This window comes from Nipponia nippon, unplaced genomic scaffold (genome assembly GCF_047370975.1).
Source record: "Nipponia nippon isolate SJK-2023a ecotype South Korea unplaced genomic scaffold, ASM4737097v1 scaffold_1, whole genome shotgun sequence".
NCBI lineage: Eukaryota > Metazoa > Chordata > Aves > Pelecaniformes > Threskiornithidae > Nipponia > Nipponia nippon.
The window spans coordinates 137491309-137511242 of NW_028262290.1; the positions used below are offsets into that span (position 1 = coordinate 137491309).

Here is a 19934-nt window from a genome sequence, read left to right on the forward strand (position 1 = left end):
AAAATTAAATTATTAAATTAAAAAATAAATTTAAAAAATAAATTATTAAATTAAAAAAATCAAAATTCCTCAATATACTGACTTATTTTTTCTCGTTATCACAAGTTGCAATACTAACTGCCAACAGAAAAACTAATTTGATCAGATCAACATCACGTTTTTAAACAACAGAATGCTATACACACCTTGTCAAAATTTACAATTGTGGATAAACAGATTATCAAATACATTCAAGCAAGTAGATGCAATTAATTAACACTAACAAAAAAGATGAACTTGCACTTTCAGCAGGTTTCACCTTCCAATTTCAAGTAACTTTGATAGTCATGTTAAGGGATTCATATTTCCTGTGTATTAAATCAGACCGACAGTATAAAAGGCACCTGATAAAAAACATAAATGCACTTCTGTCCAAATCTGTCTGAAAAGTTACAATATATAGATCAAGAGTTCAGACATTTTAAAAACCGCTGTATTTTCATATTTTTACTACGGTAATATTCTTTTATCTGTAACAGACAATTACCTCTTTAAATACATCATTTTAGCATCCTTAAAACTGCTGAGTACAACAACAGTTCAACTTACTACTGTCTGCCTTCTTTTCCTATGCTGAAAAAATTATTTTGGTCCTACTAGAAAAATTTTAAAAAGCATTATTTTTATGACTCTTTAAAATGCATAGACATGGAGATACGAAGCTGCCGCTTGATAATTCATTCCATTCTAGTATTAAACAGGTGAATTGATGAGCAAGAAAAAGTTGTCCAATCCAACTTTCCTGTATGAACTGTTGGGAATCGCTGGTGTTGGAACAGAAAGCAACGTTAAGGGCTCGCTACAAGTAAATCTCCCAAGCAACATCAGGAGGTAATCTTTAGTTCTTTCTAAAAGCACTGCATTTGTGTCGATGGTGTGACTACCTAAGGATTGAAAGGACAACAGAGAAAAGCATACACATCTTGTAAACAACATGTTTGGTTTCAGTTATTATCACTGCAGTTGTGACCTATTTGGCATTAAGTCAACCACCCGCCCCTTTGACTGGAAAATATGTATAAGAAAATAAAAGAACTTTTAAACACTTCGCTTAAAATGCATGCTGCCTTCCCTTAATGTTCACAAAAATTCTGAATTTTGGATCTTTAGAATACCCAAGAGCCCCTTTTCAACTAAAGTTCATTAAATCCTCACGCTTGTATATTCTTAGATTACCGTCTGCCACCTCTTCGAATACCTCTTACACGAAATGATAAAACTGGTTTAGTATAATATTAACCTATGAATTTAAACACATGAAAGTCAAAAAGCTAAAATTCTCACAACATTTACTGTTTCTCAAACTGCATCTATATATTACGATTACAGCTAAGTTATCTACGTCATTTTATACAGAAAACGAACTTCTTTATTCCCCGATTTTAAAGTCACTGTACTCTGTCAATAGCTTTTTTTTAATGTGATTGTCATTAAAATGAAATTGCAAACACTTTAAAATGCTACCATTAAAACAATTGCTCCAAAATTTATACCACTGAGGGAAACGGGAAGAGACCTAATTCTTGCCTTGGCTGCATCTGTTCCTCCGTCTCTCTGGGAGGGTAATTTTTTGCCAGTCAAACAGAACATCTGCATATGCTAACTGTATCTACATATACTCCGAAACATGATCTTATGATAAAGATCATGAAAACATGAACTTTAAGGTAAACTGTAGGTTCGCAAAAATAAATGCTGTGAGAACACAGTATTTAAAATGTTACATTCAATCCTTAATTAGACCAACAGTTTAGAATAAAGACATTAATCAATTCACACAACATACATTCAGAACAGTATTTTTATTTAGTGAATGGAGAGTACGAAAGTACATGATTTTGCAAAATGAATTTTTATACCAGACAGCAGCAGACCAGGGTAAGCAGCAAAATTAAAATGCAAAGATGTTTTACTATACTTTAAATCATATGGTGACTACACTATTGCTTTTAGCAAGAGAAATTTTATTCCCTGCCATACACATCACAGTAAAGTAAGAAACAAATAGAAGGGCTGGAAGAGAAACAGCTGGAAAAATGTTGAACTCTCATTTAATTCACAGCAACCAACCCAAGGGCAATAGCTGGCAAGTGTACTACCTACAGTTACGGCACATGCTATGATATGCACCAGACATTTTCTTCAGACACGCTGCAATCAATATGTCAAAAAAACTGACACCACAGTTGGGGGTGTCCTGCTACTACAAGATCTTACCACAAAAGCGTTTATCCAAAATGACAGATTAGTGCCTAAAGAAGATTTTTATGAAAAGAAATGAGAACTATCTCCACACAGAAGTAAAAACTCTGAAAAGCAATGTTACTACTACAAATTCAATAAGATTTTTTTTTCCCTAGCAATTAAACATATTTCCTTTTTTTTTTTTTTTTGAAAAAAAAAGTTGATATCTGAAGTGAGAACAAAATTTTAATTGATGGATGTATTAATTAATTACAGGCTGTTTAGACATAAAAGACGAATGCAAAATATAAGAGTGGGTATTAAATTATCATTACATGTATGCTACTTATGCAGTTTTAGAGGCAGTTACAGATTTCTGTAATTGTGAACCAGTTATTTGCTTCACAAATTTTACAGATTTTTGGACACGTGTCTGTAGAGTAAAGATAGCTTTTGGACAAGTGATATGAAAATCACACAGCAAATAGCTGCATTGGAAAGGAAACTGAATTTCTAGTAATCTCAAAACTTGTCAGTGATGGCAAGTAAAAGTGTTTATTAAGGGTCCACAACTCTAGGCCTGAATCAGACTCCCCCTCTAACTCTTGGCCATGTTGCTCTGTTGCACATGAGCCCTGGCAGAGTTGCTCCCAGGTGAGTTATCACCCCTCTTTTCCCATGGAAGACCTCCTGTAATAGTTGGTTAACACAAGTGAGCAAACCAAAAGGAATACAAATCAGGACTGAACAGGCAGCCACTGCCCCAGGTACTCAAAAGGAAAAGGTGCTAGTACCAAGTACCCAGGTGCATGAGTAATGGAGCAGTATGCACAGTGATAAGCTACCTTGTGCTAGAAAAGCCAAAACTTACAGGAGCAAGGGAGAATGGAGATCTAGACCCTGCCTGACTTAAAACGCAAGGCAGCATTAGCTTACCCTCTGAAGGAGGGTAACAGATTCTTGCCAACAACTATGCTGGCATGCAGTCACTTAGGGATCGCAACTGGAAGGCTCACCTTCACACAAAGGGGACACGCTATCGCATGGGACCTGCTCTTTGACCAGCAGCTACAAGTAGACCAAGAGACCCCCCTGGGGAAGGAAGGGAGCCCTGGTGTCCAGAAGCGGGTCAACTCAAGAGCAGAATTTTCATGGCTAGTGAATAACTTCATATTAAATACAGAGGTGGCCACCATAGAAAAACCTTTTCCAGTCACCTGAAAGGTTCTGTGGCAGTCAGAAACCTCCACTTCAGCAGAGCACAAAGGCACAAGCCAAGGGTATAAGACCACTGCATCTGAAGTAAAACAGTTTCTATAACAGTCAACAAGGAGAGAGAAAATAAGGTCTTCAGAGGAAGAATAATCAAATCACCAATATCATCATTATGTGAGTCCCTGCAAGGGACACCAGTAAGGTATGAAAGAAGTGCACTTCCTTCCAAATAAGTATCTACAGTGCTATAGAAAAGTAGAGAAAACATATCAATTTATAATACAACTTGAAATTCCATACAAAAACTACGAAGAAAAACCCTGGGGTATTCCAGCAGCTTTGTTTGGGCATTTCAGGCTAACAGGCATCTTGGGTTTGATATTCTAAGGAAAAGACAACTGCTAAGTATCAAAATCAGTTCACAGGAAATGGGCATATTATTCTTCCCAACTGCAGGCAAACACAGGCAAACATCACTGCATCGATTTCTATCCAATTGATAAATAGGAGCCTGTTCATTCAATACTGTGCTAGAAACTGCATTTTCTGAAAAACTCAAAAGCTCAAATATTAGAACAAATTTCAGGACACAGCATGGTGTCTGCAGCCACAGTAATCTACCAGCTAAAGGAAACCTGCAAAAATAAGAACAAATTCTTGGATTCCAATGTGTTTACAAAATAGACTCACTTATTACTGGAACACATTTTTCAAACTACAAAGCAGCTGTGTATAGGAGTACAAAGGACTTTTTATAGTACAGTCTATGTCCAGGATCTGGGCACACAGTTATGAGGTACAGATTAAAGCCAATGACATTAAAAATAAACCTTGCCTCTATTAACATTAAAAAAAAATAATTCTCAAGGTTGCAAGCAATGCTTATATGATTACACAGTAATTATTTCTTCAACTACTTCTAAATTTGTAAATCACCTGAGTTGAATGATTAAGCCAATAGGAACAACAAGTAATTATTGCATATCTTTTGGTTTTGACTGCAACTTCTTTATGATAGTCTGTGTCTTCATTTATTACTCATACATTCAGAATTAATACAATGAGCCAATGACCACTGGGCAGAGTGCAGGAATCTCCAAGTTACTGAACGTATGTATATATAAGACCACAGAATCAAACTAAAGCTTCAAAGGTTCCAAATTTTTTAATAACATTTTTATTTGCCGCAAGAAATTAAACAAATTACTGAAAAAAGCTCTGATTTAAAATAGTACCTGCTCTTACTTACCATTATAAAATATCAAAGTACAGAAAAAATATACTGAAATAAATGTTCATGTCTACTTAAAACCATATTACCGTATTTACAAATAGATATACATATCTGGCAATGAAACATACACATAAAATGTCAAGTAAACTTTCAAATTGCATTTACCGTAGATTTTAAGTTCAGCTTGTTGCTGGGAAAATTTACACTTTTAGCACAGTCAACAGTTACTTTCACCTACTCAGCTTGCTTATTTTTTTCCCCCGAGGACTTCACCTATTCAAACAGAACTTCACAACTGCTTTACATACAGTTTTAAGTATTTAATATTAAAATAAACTGTAAACAGCTAAGCTTTCAACTGTAAGCGTGGAAAAATTAACAAATATCGTTAGTCAATTAGCTTGTACAGACTATGGAACTTATCAGAATAAACTAGGAATTTAAATCTTCTGAATTAATTTATTTTACCTTGTTGCAATACCAACAAAAGAAACAAACACATTGCACTCTTTATATCAGTGTGACTATAGGGAATCTTTGCCTATAATACTTTAAAAAGAAGAATGGCAGCAATTACTTTTAGACAGATTTTGAACTACTAAAATTCAAGTGACTTTTGAACTGTGGAACTATCTTCCTGTGGAGGAAAGCCAGCTATAATCTTACCTTTTGTAGGGACAAAGGTTTAGTAAACTAAACAAAATGAGGAAGTGATCTTTGGGGGATTTTTACGGCACTCTTCTGGAATAAAAAACAAATTTCCCATCGTTTTATTCTATAAAGGCAAAAGATCATTTTTCTATCACGATCATTCTGCACTTTAACATGACTAACTGTACAATCATTAAATAAATGTTACAGAAAAATTTTCAGGGAGCTCCACGGCTTTAGGGGTTAGATGTATTGACTGTATATAATGTTTGGGGAATTCTCAAATAGGCATTCATAACCATCATCAAAAGACACTTTCACTGAACTTTTCTCATGAGTTAATATTAGACTGCTAGGGAAAAAGAAGTCTAGCAAGAGTCTACAAAACTTTTAGTAGCTTATTGCATCTCAAATTTAATATACTCTGCACGTTACTTTCCAAAAACTTCACGGACAGAGGAAGGAATTCTGCAAGCTTAAGAAGACACCTAAATTTAGGAGTCTAACACTTGTTAAAGTCAATGAACACCTGACTAATGCCCTCAGAGGCACCTAAAGTGTGATTCAGCTCATCATAAATTAGATCAACTAAATTGCTCTCTAAGCTCCATTGACAGTAATGAGTAGCTCTTCAAAGGACCACAATAGGAGTTCAGGAGTTAGAGTACATGTTGACACTTAACATAAGGCACCTGAACGCGAGGACAGAAATTCCATCCTCAGTTTCCAAACTGATGTCAAGCAAAGACTTGAACTACAGCTCAATGCATGAAAAATACTGTTTTGAAACAATTTTCAGTCCAGTATGAGAAAACAAAAAGGGAGTAGGGGATTAAGAAAAGCACTTCCTACCTGAAAAGGCATGCTAAACAGCTCCAAAAAAAATTTAAATTATGGGAGTTACATATTAAACAGATGCCTTTTATGCTTTTGAAGAATGACAGCCCACCTTCTTTTAATTTCAAGGGTTGAAGTAGCCTATCTCATTTTCCTGGGAAACCTTAAAAAAAAAAAAGTGAAGCCCTAAAAAGGTACAGGATATCAGAAATGCTAGGAAAAAAAGAAACCTTATTAATGAAGAAAAAAACATGTTTTGTTTTTCCACGAAGTAGGTATGCTCTGTGTTAGTATCTACCCTACCTTCCATCTCAAGAGAAACAGGAACAACACACAATACAGCCTTACCTTCCGTCTAAGGCTGTTAAAATTCCATACACTCACCTCAGAATTATTCCGGAAATGTTTCTTTAAAACCAGACCTCCTACATTTAACACACACACATAGACTAGATTTTGAAGCAAGTAGCAAAACGACTGGAGTAACTTTAAAATTTCCCCATTTCAAATTGTCAGTGAAAATTAGAAGAAAGTTCAAGGCTAGCTGCTTTCACTTACAATTAAATGCTATGGACAATTCCATTCTCTCTGCTTTTTTGGTACAGCAAAAATATATTTAAAAATAACTTCCCTTTCAGAAGACCTCTTATTCTCATGATCCTATATCGCAGCTATGCAATCAAATTTGTGTACTGAAATAGGGAATACAAAAATACATTTAATATAATATCCTAAAGCCCTCAAAATACAATCTATAGCTCCATTATTTAGACACTGTGATTCATTATATAGGTATCTGTAGACCATGTCCTGTCCCGTAGTTGCTTATATTTGCTTTGCTAAAGTAGAAAATGGATGTTTCACCACTAAAAAGGATCCATGTAGTATTACAAAAAATTATCTGCCAGAGTTCAAAGGCTTCATTTTTTTTTTGAAGAAAGCAAGTCAACATTTTATTAAAAGCAAAGCATATGCTTTCCTCCTGCAATGAGAATAAAGGCTTGCATTACCTTCATGCACTGTTATTCCACAGTTGTCACACTGGATTATTTCATCAGCATCTTCACTGTTATCTCCAAGACAAACGCAACAAATCAAAATATGGTCCATTTTCTGGGAGCTCCAATTTTGAGACTTCTCAAGGATCAATGAGTCCTAATATTGAAAAATGAAGAGACATAGATTATGCCAGGAATTTCAATTGTATTTATAACAAACAAAACGTGTTATTTGCTCAATTTCAAACAACAAACAAAAAAAGACAGAAAATTATTTTCACAAGAATAAAAGCTTCTTTGTTGTCAAAACATTTAAACACTTCATCCACAAATATAAGAGCTGGGAGAAAGGATGGATACAATCTGATCTCAATATACATAGAGATCTGTTAAGATCGAAAGTCTTATTTCCTCAGACAGAAACATACATGTCTTTAAACCATTTATGTACTACAAAAAGGAACAAATACACACACCTAAGAAACCATTTAAAAGAAAGAAAAAAAAAAAAAGGCCAAAGGTGACCTTGAAATGTCCCAATATTCAGAAAAGTTGCTTCATTTTATTAAAATTTGCACCTTCCAAAAACAAAGTGACATGGATCTGAAAAATCTGAAAATAAACAGCTAACACAAGCCTGCCAAGTCTTCACTTACATAAAATATAACAAATTATCAACTCAGTTCTGTTTCATTGTAATGCAAATTTATATGTCTCTATGCAAAGCCATATGATTTATTAAAGCTATCACAACTTATTTTCTTCTAATTATATGCAGGAGTAAGGATTTGCAGAACAAGTACATTGCTCTGTTTTGGCAACCTTCAATGTGAACTACACTACTTAAAAAGAATGTGGCTTTTAATATGCAATTTCTCTAAGGAAACATAGAGAAGTGTTTCACAAACCAAATAAAGCTGTACGTAAATTCTAATTTTTTCATAAACACCATCTAGGCTTCCTATTATTTTCATTGTGAGGTACAGGCACTGTCTCTCTGCAAAGTTTCATGGTTTCCATACATTTTCTTTTATTTTTATACTAAAAGCAAACATTGAGCTTGAACTACCTTCACTGGTGATATGAAGGCATACAGGGAAGTGTAAAATTAGGCACACTAGTAAAAAATAATCATTGCAGGATAAAGAAATAGTAATAGATTCATAGCAGAGGCTGGCAGTTCAAGCCTAAATGGCATCCATTCAAAATATTAGAGATCTGAGAATATTCCAAAACTGTTGTGGTATCCTACCAGAAAAAAAAAAAAATACAAATTAAGGTGGAACATGCCCCCTCAAACATCTTTTTCTCATTCCAATCCCCCATTTATGACATAAAACATAACATCAATACTGTGCCTGTGTAGCCTAAGCAGATAGAAAGTATCATGAATGCTACCTGAAGCAGGCATTCTTCCTCAAGGATCTTAAATTCTCACACTAATCTATGCAATTATTTCATGATAGCCCCTCAATCTGATAGAGTAAATCTCCACACAAAATTTTCAGTGAATCATTAATGAAGTCTCTTTGTACTTTAGGTTTATCTGGGCAGGTATCTGGGAAGTAAAGGGGAGAATCTTTGCTTGATTTTAAAGCAAGATAAAGGGGTAAAATAATCTTACCACCCAAAGCTGGAATCAAATAGTTTACCTCAAGTAACAGAGGTGGCTTGCTACAATGTTTTTGACCTAGGAAAGGTCAAACACATACTTCTAGCAGTTAGGAAAGGCTTCTGGATCTCCCATCCATTTTCTCTAAACAACGTATGGAAACATGACCTATAAAAAAACCCTCATCTAGAGGTAAAAATGAAAGATTACACAACAATTCACACGGACATGCTTGCTTACAGGAAGGCCACTAATTGTAAAAAATACAAGATTCTCCCCTACAGAGTTCAGACTTATGGAGCATTTCTACCAAGATCCTTATTTTTGAGGAAAGCAAGAAACTTGCACATTTTTTTTTCAAAAATACTGTGGCCTATCATTACTCAAAATACCCACATTTAGTTTACCATTCACATTACACATAGGAAAATGGCAGTGGATACTCCCTGACTTTGGCAGATTAATTGTGCAATGGCACAGTCTTCTCAGATGCATCTCGCAGCTCTACAGCAATCGGCTTTTTCTGACAGCACCTTCGACTTAAACTGTTATTTGGCTTCACTAACAGAAGTTTAAAATAAATCTGCAATCTCTACTGTTATAGAAGCCCAAGGTCTGGTAATTAAAAAAAGAAAAGAAAAAATAACAAAACAAAACAAAACCCCAAACTATTACTTTAAATTAAATAAACAGAATTGTACTGTAAAAACAACACCAAAACAACAATAGCTGTGTAGGCAGTGAGAACATATGCAAACATGAGTGAAAAAAAAAGAAACAAGCAATGATGGAAGGTCATCAAATTTGGATCTAATGTTAGGATCCCCATCCATTATGGTTTACCTTATGTGAAGATAGCCAATAGGTCAAACAGAGCAGCAGAATGACAATTTTCTACACAGACATGGAGAGGGAGTGATCTGCAACGTATGCTGCTCTCCCCTGCTTAGACCATGTAAGCACCTGAAAGATCCCATCCCAGAAGCTGACCCTACTTGTCTAAAGCATGGGAACTTTTATGTAGAGATGGTAGCTGCTGCCAACTCCTGAACAAGTCCTGTTCCCTACCCAAGTTAGAAAAAGGATTTTAGCTGAATTTCTTCATTAACACCACGAAAATGGTTTTTCAAGCTATATGCCTACATGCTTCTAATTTTAAAGGAATAAAAAAAAATTAAAAAATAACATAGCCACCTCAGTAAGAATAGAAGAATCCCATAAAGTGGTAGCAATTATAAAAACAGAAAAGCACCATTTATCTACTAATGATGCTTGACCCTAGAAAAGAAAGCTAAGTTTGTCTTCTGTGCTTAATACAGTAGAAAAACACATAGTATTTCATTACAGCACAGGTTAAAATACTGTATATCCACACCTCAAAATATTTTTGTAAAATGTAAAAATATAAAATAAAAATCACACAGAAACAAAACCCAAACAACCCATCCCCAACACCATCCCCCAACACCCACCCCAAAAAGGAAGCAAAGGAAAGGAAGAATGCATATTAAGCACACTACTACATGTTCAGAGTTAATTACCTGAACATTCTTTCATAAATTAATTATGCATTCAGACGTGTTTTTCTAAGAACTTAGCTTCTGCAGCGTAATGAGATTCTGCTAAACTTGTCTGCTACACAGGGGTTTTTTTTTGTTTTGTTTTGTTTTTTACTATTTTAAAATGTTGTAGTAGCAGAGAGTACACTGTTATAATACACTTGAGTACCAATCTAAAAATTAGTCTATAATCCAGTCTACAGATACTCACTGTTACAAGACTTCTTGTTAAAAAGCTATTCATAAACAGTGCTTTGCTTTACATGCAGTAAAGATAAATTATCAGTTACAAAATTATAATTCGAACTTCAAATTTTCAAATTTATATTTTTTCTTTTGATCAGTGTCCTAAATCCAAGACAAGAACAGACTCTGAGGTCCATGCATATTAAGAAGCTTCGCAAAAGATACATCAGAGACAGCTCTGGGTTTTCTGAAACAGGCCTAATTTTCCAAGTCAATGGAAATGACGGGCATATTCAAAGTTTTATCCCTAAGAATATAGACTCACATCTCCATTCCGATATGGGAAAGAACTCCAAACGAAAATTGCCTATCTCTATTTGAAGTTCTGATCATTAGTATTGGTAGAGCACTTTCAGCTCCTGAGCCAAGCGAACACGGGTAACAACACTAGAATTACAGAGCTAGACAATGAAAGAAGATGCCTATACAAAAAGTAAAAAAACCCAGAATTATGCTCTTTTTTTTTTCCCAATCACAATTATTACTAGTAATTAAAACAGGACGGCTCGTTCACAATCATATATATATATATATATGATAAATAAAAAAGTATCTGAAACTGAGACAACTGATTCTTCCAAATACTCTGTTTAGTTCCCTGTCATTTTACACATTAAAATAAAGATTAACTGGAACAGCAGAACTTTAAATAGTGCCATAGCACTATCATTTATCAAATGTTATGTTGACATTGCAATTACTTCCTGACAATTGAATGTAGATTTTACAGCAACTCTTTTTACTTTGTTCAAAATTTTGCTACTGCAGGACATGAAGTCAACCATCCTGACAACCTAGTATCTTAATTTTTCCACAGGCACAACCTTTAGGCAACTGTAATTGTGCACAGGAAAAAAAGGTTGCATTATTAAACACTTAACATATAATTTTCACATTCTGCAATTAGATGATATTTAATATAATAATAACAGTTCCCAAATACTTTTTAATACTGTAAGAAATTACTTCATTTGTGAGCATTATAAGCAAACCCAACATAAATTATCATGATTATCCTATTTGATTTTAAACCCAGTGTGCATATTTCTTTACTTAGAATTCTTCTGTCAGTGAACTTAGTATTCAGACGTCGATGTTGGGCTAGGATAAAGACTAACCTATCATTTAGCTACTTTATGAATATGTCACAGATGCTTTTAACTTTTAGAACATTACAGATATGCAACATTTACGCTTAAAAGTCTCGCTAATACATGTTGATTTGCATACCGGACCTCATATTTGCTTTAGAACTAATCCAATCCCCCTAAAGCCAAGAGAAATCTCTCTATGGACTTCAGTGGCATTAGATTGGCCGAACGGTCCAAGAGAGGTTATTTAATATACAGTGCCTATTTAGCACAATTTTGCTGTTTCGCTTATTCCTGTAAACACAATTCCAGCCAATCAGTTTAACTTTTCAAATTAACAGAATAGCTACTGGGGAGTAGTTTCCATTTGTCAACAGATATATTATAGAAAGTTGGTTGCACTACCTCATTACTCTTGCTTTGTGAAAGAGCCAGGCTATCATTTGTCAACTCCTCATCATCTGCATTATTCCTGTTAAGAACTTTACTCTTCTTCTTCTTGGATCCTCCATCACTAGCTGTGCTGCTATTATCTTCTTCATTTCCTTCCTCATCATTGTCATCTTCATCACTTCCGCTCCCATCATCTTCATCATCCTCATTATCTCCATCACTCCCCTCTTTTCGCAGTGTGTTTTTTCCCTTTTTTTTCCCAGCAGTAGGCCGCCAGTCATTGTCATCTTCACTATCATAGTCATCCATATCATTTAGTTCTTCCATTGATACAAAATCCAGCAAAGGTCGGTTCCTGCGCAAATTCCATTTTTTTGGTTCATTTGTTTGCTCATCAGCCACAGCATCAGGTTCAGCTGCTTTCTCTTTCTTCTTTTTTGGCTTTTCTTCTTCATCTTCTTGCTCTTTCTTTTCAGTTTTAATTACCTCTTTGTCTGCTGTTGGCACCTCTTCTTCAGTGGAGCTTTTTGGCTGTTGCTCTTCTACTTTCTCTTCTGCTGGTTCCTCCTCCAAGATATTTTCTTCTGATTCAGTACAGGAACCTTCACCACTGTCCTTTGATGCATCTTCACTCCCATGACCACTTCCTTCAGAATCTGTTGAGCATATGAAAATTTAAAAAAAGTTCCGACACAAATGTACCCCCAAAAATAAAATCTGTTGAAGCAAGTTGTTAAACAAAAGAATGATGCATGTTCCTCCCTCATAAGGTATTCCACCTATTTTTTCAGCTGGTGTCGAAATACTGCTATTTCAAGTGGTATGTTGAGAATCTGTTAAACATGAGTGCATTTTAAGATGGCAAAAAAAAGATGGCAGAATTTATTAAATGAACGTTAAATGTTCCTTTGAACTGCAGCTCATATTAACAATAAGCAGTAGCACAGAATAATTTCCACGTGAAGTCACATCTTAAAGAAAGAGCATTCAGTTTTTAATTTCTGGATGCATTTTCTATATCTTCAAATTAAAATAGTTACCCAATAGAAGAGATTTAAAATTACAAAATGAAGAGTTTATCTAACAAGTATTAACAATAGTATGGGTAATCCCCTCACCTTCATTTTTAGTACAGGTTTGTTTTTCTGGGTTTGGGGGCTCTTTTAATTTCCAATGTTATTTCACTTATTAATCCGTCATAAGTTATGCCTCATTCAGTGCTGCAGCTGCATCACAATGCATAAATTCTAACCTTATACCACTCATATGGTATTGTTCTGTATATAGTCACTATTTCCATTAATTAACACAGGCCAATCTGTGCAACAGAAAGGAACAGAAGAGGATTTCTATGAAAAAAAAATAACAAAAATAAGGCATCTGTACTATAAAGTACATGTAAAAAATTATTGAAAAAGATGACAAGTGAACTTGTTAAATTTTATAAGCATCATCCCTCTTGACTATCTCTCATCTCATATTCACCTACTACTTTTCATTTGAAGTATTAGTTTTAATGAAGAAAAGCTCAGAAAATATTTTTTTAAATTAACAAGAAAACATAAAGTTGCCTGATCCAACACAGGGATCAATTAGGTAATGGCTACAGTTTTCAGTTTGTTCAGAGCCATCACCAAGTTGTTGATGCATTGTCACATAGATGCAAAGAAGAAACACATTGATGCTTGCAAATTAAAAAAAATCCTTAATCACATTAGTTACCTACACAAAAAAAACCCCACCACTCAGTATCACCTTACACACAGAATTTCTGTGCACATCTCTCTCTGTATAAAGCCAAATAAACAAACAGTGGGGCCAGTGTGCTACACGCTTCACATGGCACTTATTTCTACCCCACAGAACACGGACTAGCCTGTAACTCAACTGTTACTTCGATATAATGGATAGTTTTGTCTTTTTCTGTGTATACCTGTATGCAGAAGTATTTGATGAGGAGATGAGATAATTATCAACCAAAAAAAAAAAAAAAAATCCATCAGCACTACTACTACCCATTGGGATAGTAATGTCACCAGTCCCCTTACAAGCTAATAGAAAGTAAAAGTTTCCTGCAAATGTTCTAACCTTTAGAGAGCCAGGAAAAAAAAAAAAAAAAAAGAGAATGCAGGAACATAAGTTATTGTACAATCTTTTGAGAAAAGAGTAATTCAGTCATTTCCCTACACCTACGAGCCTTAATGGTAGTAATGGAAATACAACATAATTAACTGAAGTTTTGAAATAGTAGAACACTCTTCAGGCATGCCTAAGAAATAAAACCAGTATTAACTAATATGTAATCTAAAAAATTATTTTTAAATTACAGTAACTTTGTTTGGATACATATTCATGCACCTGTTGGAGTGGGTCCAGAGAAGGGCCACAAAAATGGCCAGAAGGATGAAACACTTCTCCTATGAAAAAAGGCTGAGAGAGTTGGGGTTGTTCAGCCCAAAGGCTCTGGGGAGACCTTACTGCGGCCTTCTGATATGTAAAGGTGGCTTATAAGAAAGAGAGACTTTTCACCAAGGCCTGTAGTGACAGGAAAAGGGGGACCAGTTTTAAACTGAAAGAGAGTAGGGTTTAGATTGGATATAAGGAAGAAACTTTTTACAGTGAGGGTGGTGAGACCCTGGAACAAGTTGCCCAGAGAAGCTGTGGATGTCCCATCACTGGAAGTGTTCAAGGTCAGGTTGGATGGGGCTTTGAGCAACCTGATCTACTGAAAAATGTCCCTGCCCACAGCAGGGGGTGGGCTTAGATGATCTTTAAAGGTCCCTTCCAACCCAAACCTTTCTATATTTGCCAGCTCTCAAAAACACCTTACACGTAACTCCTAAAGCTAGACTCTCATACTAGACATTTATATTATAGATTAAATGCCATATGTTTGTGTAAAAGCAAAATGTGTTTTTGTATCTCATTTCACAGGTTCTGAGTGCCAATGTGCACTACTTGTCTCAATGTAAATAAGGTAGCATAGGGTTTTGCCATGTTAAAATTAATTTAACTGTATTTTTAAGTTACCTTATATTATTTTCTTTTGGTTTACTTCCCCACCATAACTCCATGACAGTAATGTGTTTGGATGCTTTAATTGTGCTGTTCCATTTCTAAATACGTTTAGACTTCTTGTGAATTTAAGCTTCAACTTCATTTTTGGGGGGAATCTTAGTCTGGGTATAGTTTGATCTTTAACAGTGCTCTAAATTACCATCAGTGATTCTTGTACATCAATACTACAGCACTGAGAATACTCTCTAGCTGCTTTATGCCATGCAAAAAATATAAAGCAGAGAACAAACAAATGTTAGTTACATTCACTTCTCTCCTTCAATTTCTCTTTGCCTTCTGCCTGCACATTATGCTCTGCACTCTCCTTTCTGCATGCATGTACACACCAGAGATACCTATAGCAAGGGATATCTCTCTTCTGTCTGAAGGCATCCACTGTGATAGGTACTTTTCTAGAAAGAGCTATTCTGTGATAACAGCTATTTTTGCAGGTTTTCTTCTGTCAGATGCACTTTCAGTTAGGAAGAGGTTGTGGTATACAATTTTCTCCTTCAAAGAAATTCTTAAAGAATGGCTCTTTCAAATTGGCAGCCATATCATGTCATTCCTATGGGAGAGAAGTCAAGCTACTCTCAGTGAAAGATGGGGCCAGATACACTGTCAAATAGTGAAGAATATAGAGTTCCACTGAGAACAAATATGAGAGAGAACAGTTGTGAAAAAGGCATCATTCATTTCTGTACACCTTGTATCTTTAGCTCTACTGAGCACAACAGCAGGTGGCAGTCAAATTTAAAGAGGGTAATTCAGAGAGGAATTCTCCAAGACATAACATTATGCTCCAGAATTAATATAAGAAAAAGTGTAATAAAAATGAACAAAAGTGACTACTAATCTCCACGCCAGCTGTGGAGTCTTGTAAAATACCTACTACGCACAAGACTTCAGGGGAAAGCTACTCAAATCACTACGGTGGTTAAAAAAATCCTCCCAGGGTTTTGCAAGACCATTTTACAAGCAACTTCAAGCATGGTACCCTGTGATTTTTTTAGTATTGTTTTTTTTTACATTCTAAGAAAATCCATGTATATAGAGAACAAGTGCTACACTACGTAAGTACATGGCCCCCCACTCACAGAAGACAGGCTGATTCTTCAATGCAGTATTTAGCTTAACGAGCAGTTCTGTAAAAAGCAGCTTTATTGCTTGTTTTTAAGCAAAGTCTGAAGGATAAGCCAGTTAAAGGAAATCATAAACTCGATTTTGGGCTTGCCTCTTCCACTAACAAAGCCTAACCAACTCCAGATAGCAGAAGACAAGCATCTGGCACCATTGTGGAAAGCTCTTGGTTTTTTTGCAGAGTCCTGTCTAGTTGAGTCTTACCCAGGTGCTCAAAGCTACATACAACGAAAACAATCCAGAATCCTGTATTGAAAAGGAGTGAAAAACTGAGCATACAATACTGAAAACAGCTACCATATCTGAAGTTATTCCTACTAGATAATATTGTTCAATAATAATCTACAGGCGTCATATGAGAAGTCATCCAGCCCACAGTGAGCTTCACGATACCCTCTTTTCGAGGGTGGTAACAAAAAGCAGGCTACAAGTGAGGGTACTTCTTCTGGAGGTTAAAGCCACTCGATCACCATCACCCTCTCTAGTGATCCCTTAGCCTCTTTCTCCCAATCACAAGGTGGACAGCAAATCTTTGACATGATGATGTGAAAGTACACAGGTTATCTCTGCTAAAATACCATGTTACACACCGTGCATAATCCCTCACCCAGGTTGCCTTCATCATGACAGACAGGAAGTGGAAAGCACTGCAAAAAGTGTTTGTCGACAACAGCCTCTGCCCATAAACTTCCTTACAAGAACAGCTCCAGTCACAAAAACTCCTTTGCACATGTGCTATACTAAACATGTGGAAAAGCAGCTGTACTTCCTATACATCTGATCTAGAAATTGCAAGTAATTTTAAAGATTCGAAAATGCCTTAAGGAAATGCTTAAACTAACTAGAAAGTTCTGATATTAATAAGTGGATGTAAAAGAAAGGAAACCTAGATCATATATGGAAAATATCAACTTTTAAATTGCCAAAGGCAGAGTTGTGTAACTGGTAAATTCCTGATCATGTTTGTCTATTAGACTAAAGCCACAGAGGTCCATTATGCTAAGGCTGATATAACTCTACTGAAAGCAAGAATTGAAAAGGCTTAATACTTCACTTCCAACATAGCTTCAAAAAAGAGAATCTAGCATCAGTTAGATATACATTACTGCTTTTCTATGCTATTTTGCTGAGTATGGCGATTAAACATTGGTAGACTACTGGCAATTCAACATTCGTAATGCTGGCAGTTAAAAAAATGGAACTATCCAAAGTAACGTAATTAATAACATACAAAACAAAACCAACATAGATTAAGATATTACTGCTCCAAGGAGAGAAATTCACTTCTCAAATTATGTTTTGAAAAAATGTATCTAAACGCTGTATTAACTGCGGACATAGACTGGGCAGAGTAGGAAACGAAACTGACCGCTGATCTGCAATTACACTTGTTTCACAAGACAAGTATTTAGTTTAATAGCAAAAAGGATGGAAGAGGAACATAAATGAAAGTTGTTTACTAAGCAGTTTCCTCACTTCTACACTAGCTGTAATTATATCACACAGCATTTCAGTAGATGTCTATTCAAGTCGTAAAAGCACTCAAAACTAAAGGTTACCAACTTTGACTCGAGTCATTGGGAACTGCCTTATTTACAATGTTATAATGCAGATGGAATTGGTTACCCTACCTCTTGAATTTGCTTGACATTTCCCAGTTTCCCCGTTTTTAACGTTATCAAACTTGGCTTGTTTGGGATGAAGTATTGCATGCCCCGTGACTTCCCTCAGCAAAGCTGCAGTCCTAAATAATCCATAAAATCGGATTCCAATACAAATTATTGAATAGTGAGCTAGAATATGTATTTTTCCCAGAAACACCAGAGAGCCTCAAATCTTGTACAAGGAAAATGACATCTGGGAGACAGTTGAACATGTGCCTGGGACATGCTAAGTCTAAGTCTCTGAGGCACTGTAACAAGTACATGCTCAAGAAACACTTGAAACATTCCATCCTCACTGAGCATGTCTACGACTCCCAGAGGTGGCCAGGCTGCAAACAGACCATCCCACCAAGCTGGACTTAACAAAGCACAGAAGAACCTTCTCCATGTGGCAGGAAATACACAAGAGACGGACACACACACAAAAAAGAGGAGATGCAAGAGAAAGTAAAGTAGGAGTAGTAAAGTAGGAGATCATGAAAATCCTGTTCAAGAATGACTGAACAGGCAGAACAACACTGAAACAATGAGCAAGGGTTCTGTAAGCGACAGACAGGTTGGAAAGATGAGGCACAAAGAGTCCCAGTATGGGGAAAACAAAGTAAAATAATGTCACCCCATCACTAAATCCACCCTGCCCAAACACTGGAATGAAAGCCTAGACTTCTGCCACATTACTTCTCTGCTGTCAGTAAACACACAGAAGAACATAAGTCTCAGTGTTTTCAAAGAGAATGCAAGTTCAAAATGCTCATCAGTCACTCCAAAGTGTTACTTCAAGTGGCAGACATCTGTACAGATAAAAGATCTCACTTGGGATGAAGATAACCAAGAGAATATAATGCTCATATTTTCCATTCTCTCAATGGGAAAAAGCGCTTGGGAGTTCCACTCTGACTACACATTACAGTTGCAAAGTCAAACCTTGAAATGATTGTAACAATTAAGATTGTGCAATTACATGATAATTTACTAATGATGAGCTATTCAATATTTTCTCTTACCTTCATTGTCTACTGAAACACCCTACAACTTTTCTGTTGCACATCATTTAAGTTTATTCTCAAAAACAAACATATTAGCTTCTTCATCGATATTTCAGTAGTGTTTATCACTACAGTATTTTGGTGCTTTGCAAACATTTCTTTATATTACAATATCCTGTACGGGAAAGCAAAAGTGGAATCTCCATTGTGCTAAAAGTAAACGAATTACAGAAAGATAAAGATATTTGCAAATTTTTATTTCTAGATCAAGTCACAGGTTTTTCAGAAGACCTAATATATGCATTTATATAGATCATTACACATTTTCAACAGAGCTCCTACTGACCTCAATTGCAATAATAGTACATAGTATTTATGCAAGTCAGGCTTCACGCTCAACACCAAAAAACCAAACATTTACAAATGCCTCTAAAAATTTGAGTCTAGGAGACTTGCAGCAGAAGTAGTGACAGAATCCCGTTCTTCAAGACAGCATTCAGCTATGCTCTTCTTAGCTACACTGAGACACAGAGCCAGTCCTTAAATTCACACATTGTTCTTGTTGAGGGACCACACTACACTTCTCTGCATCATTTCAATTTCAGTATATGAGCTGCCAAAACTGACCAACTTCACTGATGAGAGAGAAGAAAAGTGGTAAATTCTTGCTTTGGAATCCTGCTGGGAATTACTCTACAACTATACACTGATTTCTGACATCAGTATATCTCCAGCTGCTCTCATTAAACTAAAAAAAAAAAAATTAAGAAAAAAAAACACCAACAGAAAAAACAAAGTATGCTCTAGTTAACTTAAAAGCAAAACTTCAAATAACTGATCTGTATTGTGAAGCATATTATTGAAAAACTTCAGTTGAGTATATTACAGTACCATCATTTCAACTCACATATTTGTACACTCTGACTCCAAAGGGACAGTTTTTTTGACTGATTCCACATTAAGATTACATATGACATTCTTACTTAAGAAAGAAATTTTTCAAGACGTTTATAAAAGACAGAAAAATA

General features: G+C 35.5%; 1 protein-coding gene across 1 annotated transcript in view; it reads right to left on the reverse strand.

The window, feature by feature from the left end:
• The window catches only part of PHF14 (PHD finger protein 14), a 170642-nt gene that overhangs the window by 146480 nt on the left and 4228 nt on the right, over positions 1–19934 (reverse strand). Inside the window, 2 exon segments of the mRNA XM_009461174.2 lie at positions 7171–7315; positions 12072–12715. Of these exon segments, the coding sequence (XP_009459449.2) occupies positions 7171–7315; positions 12072–12715 (789 nt within the window).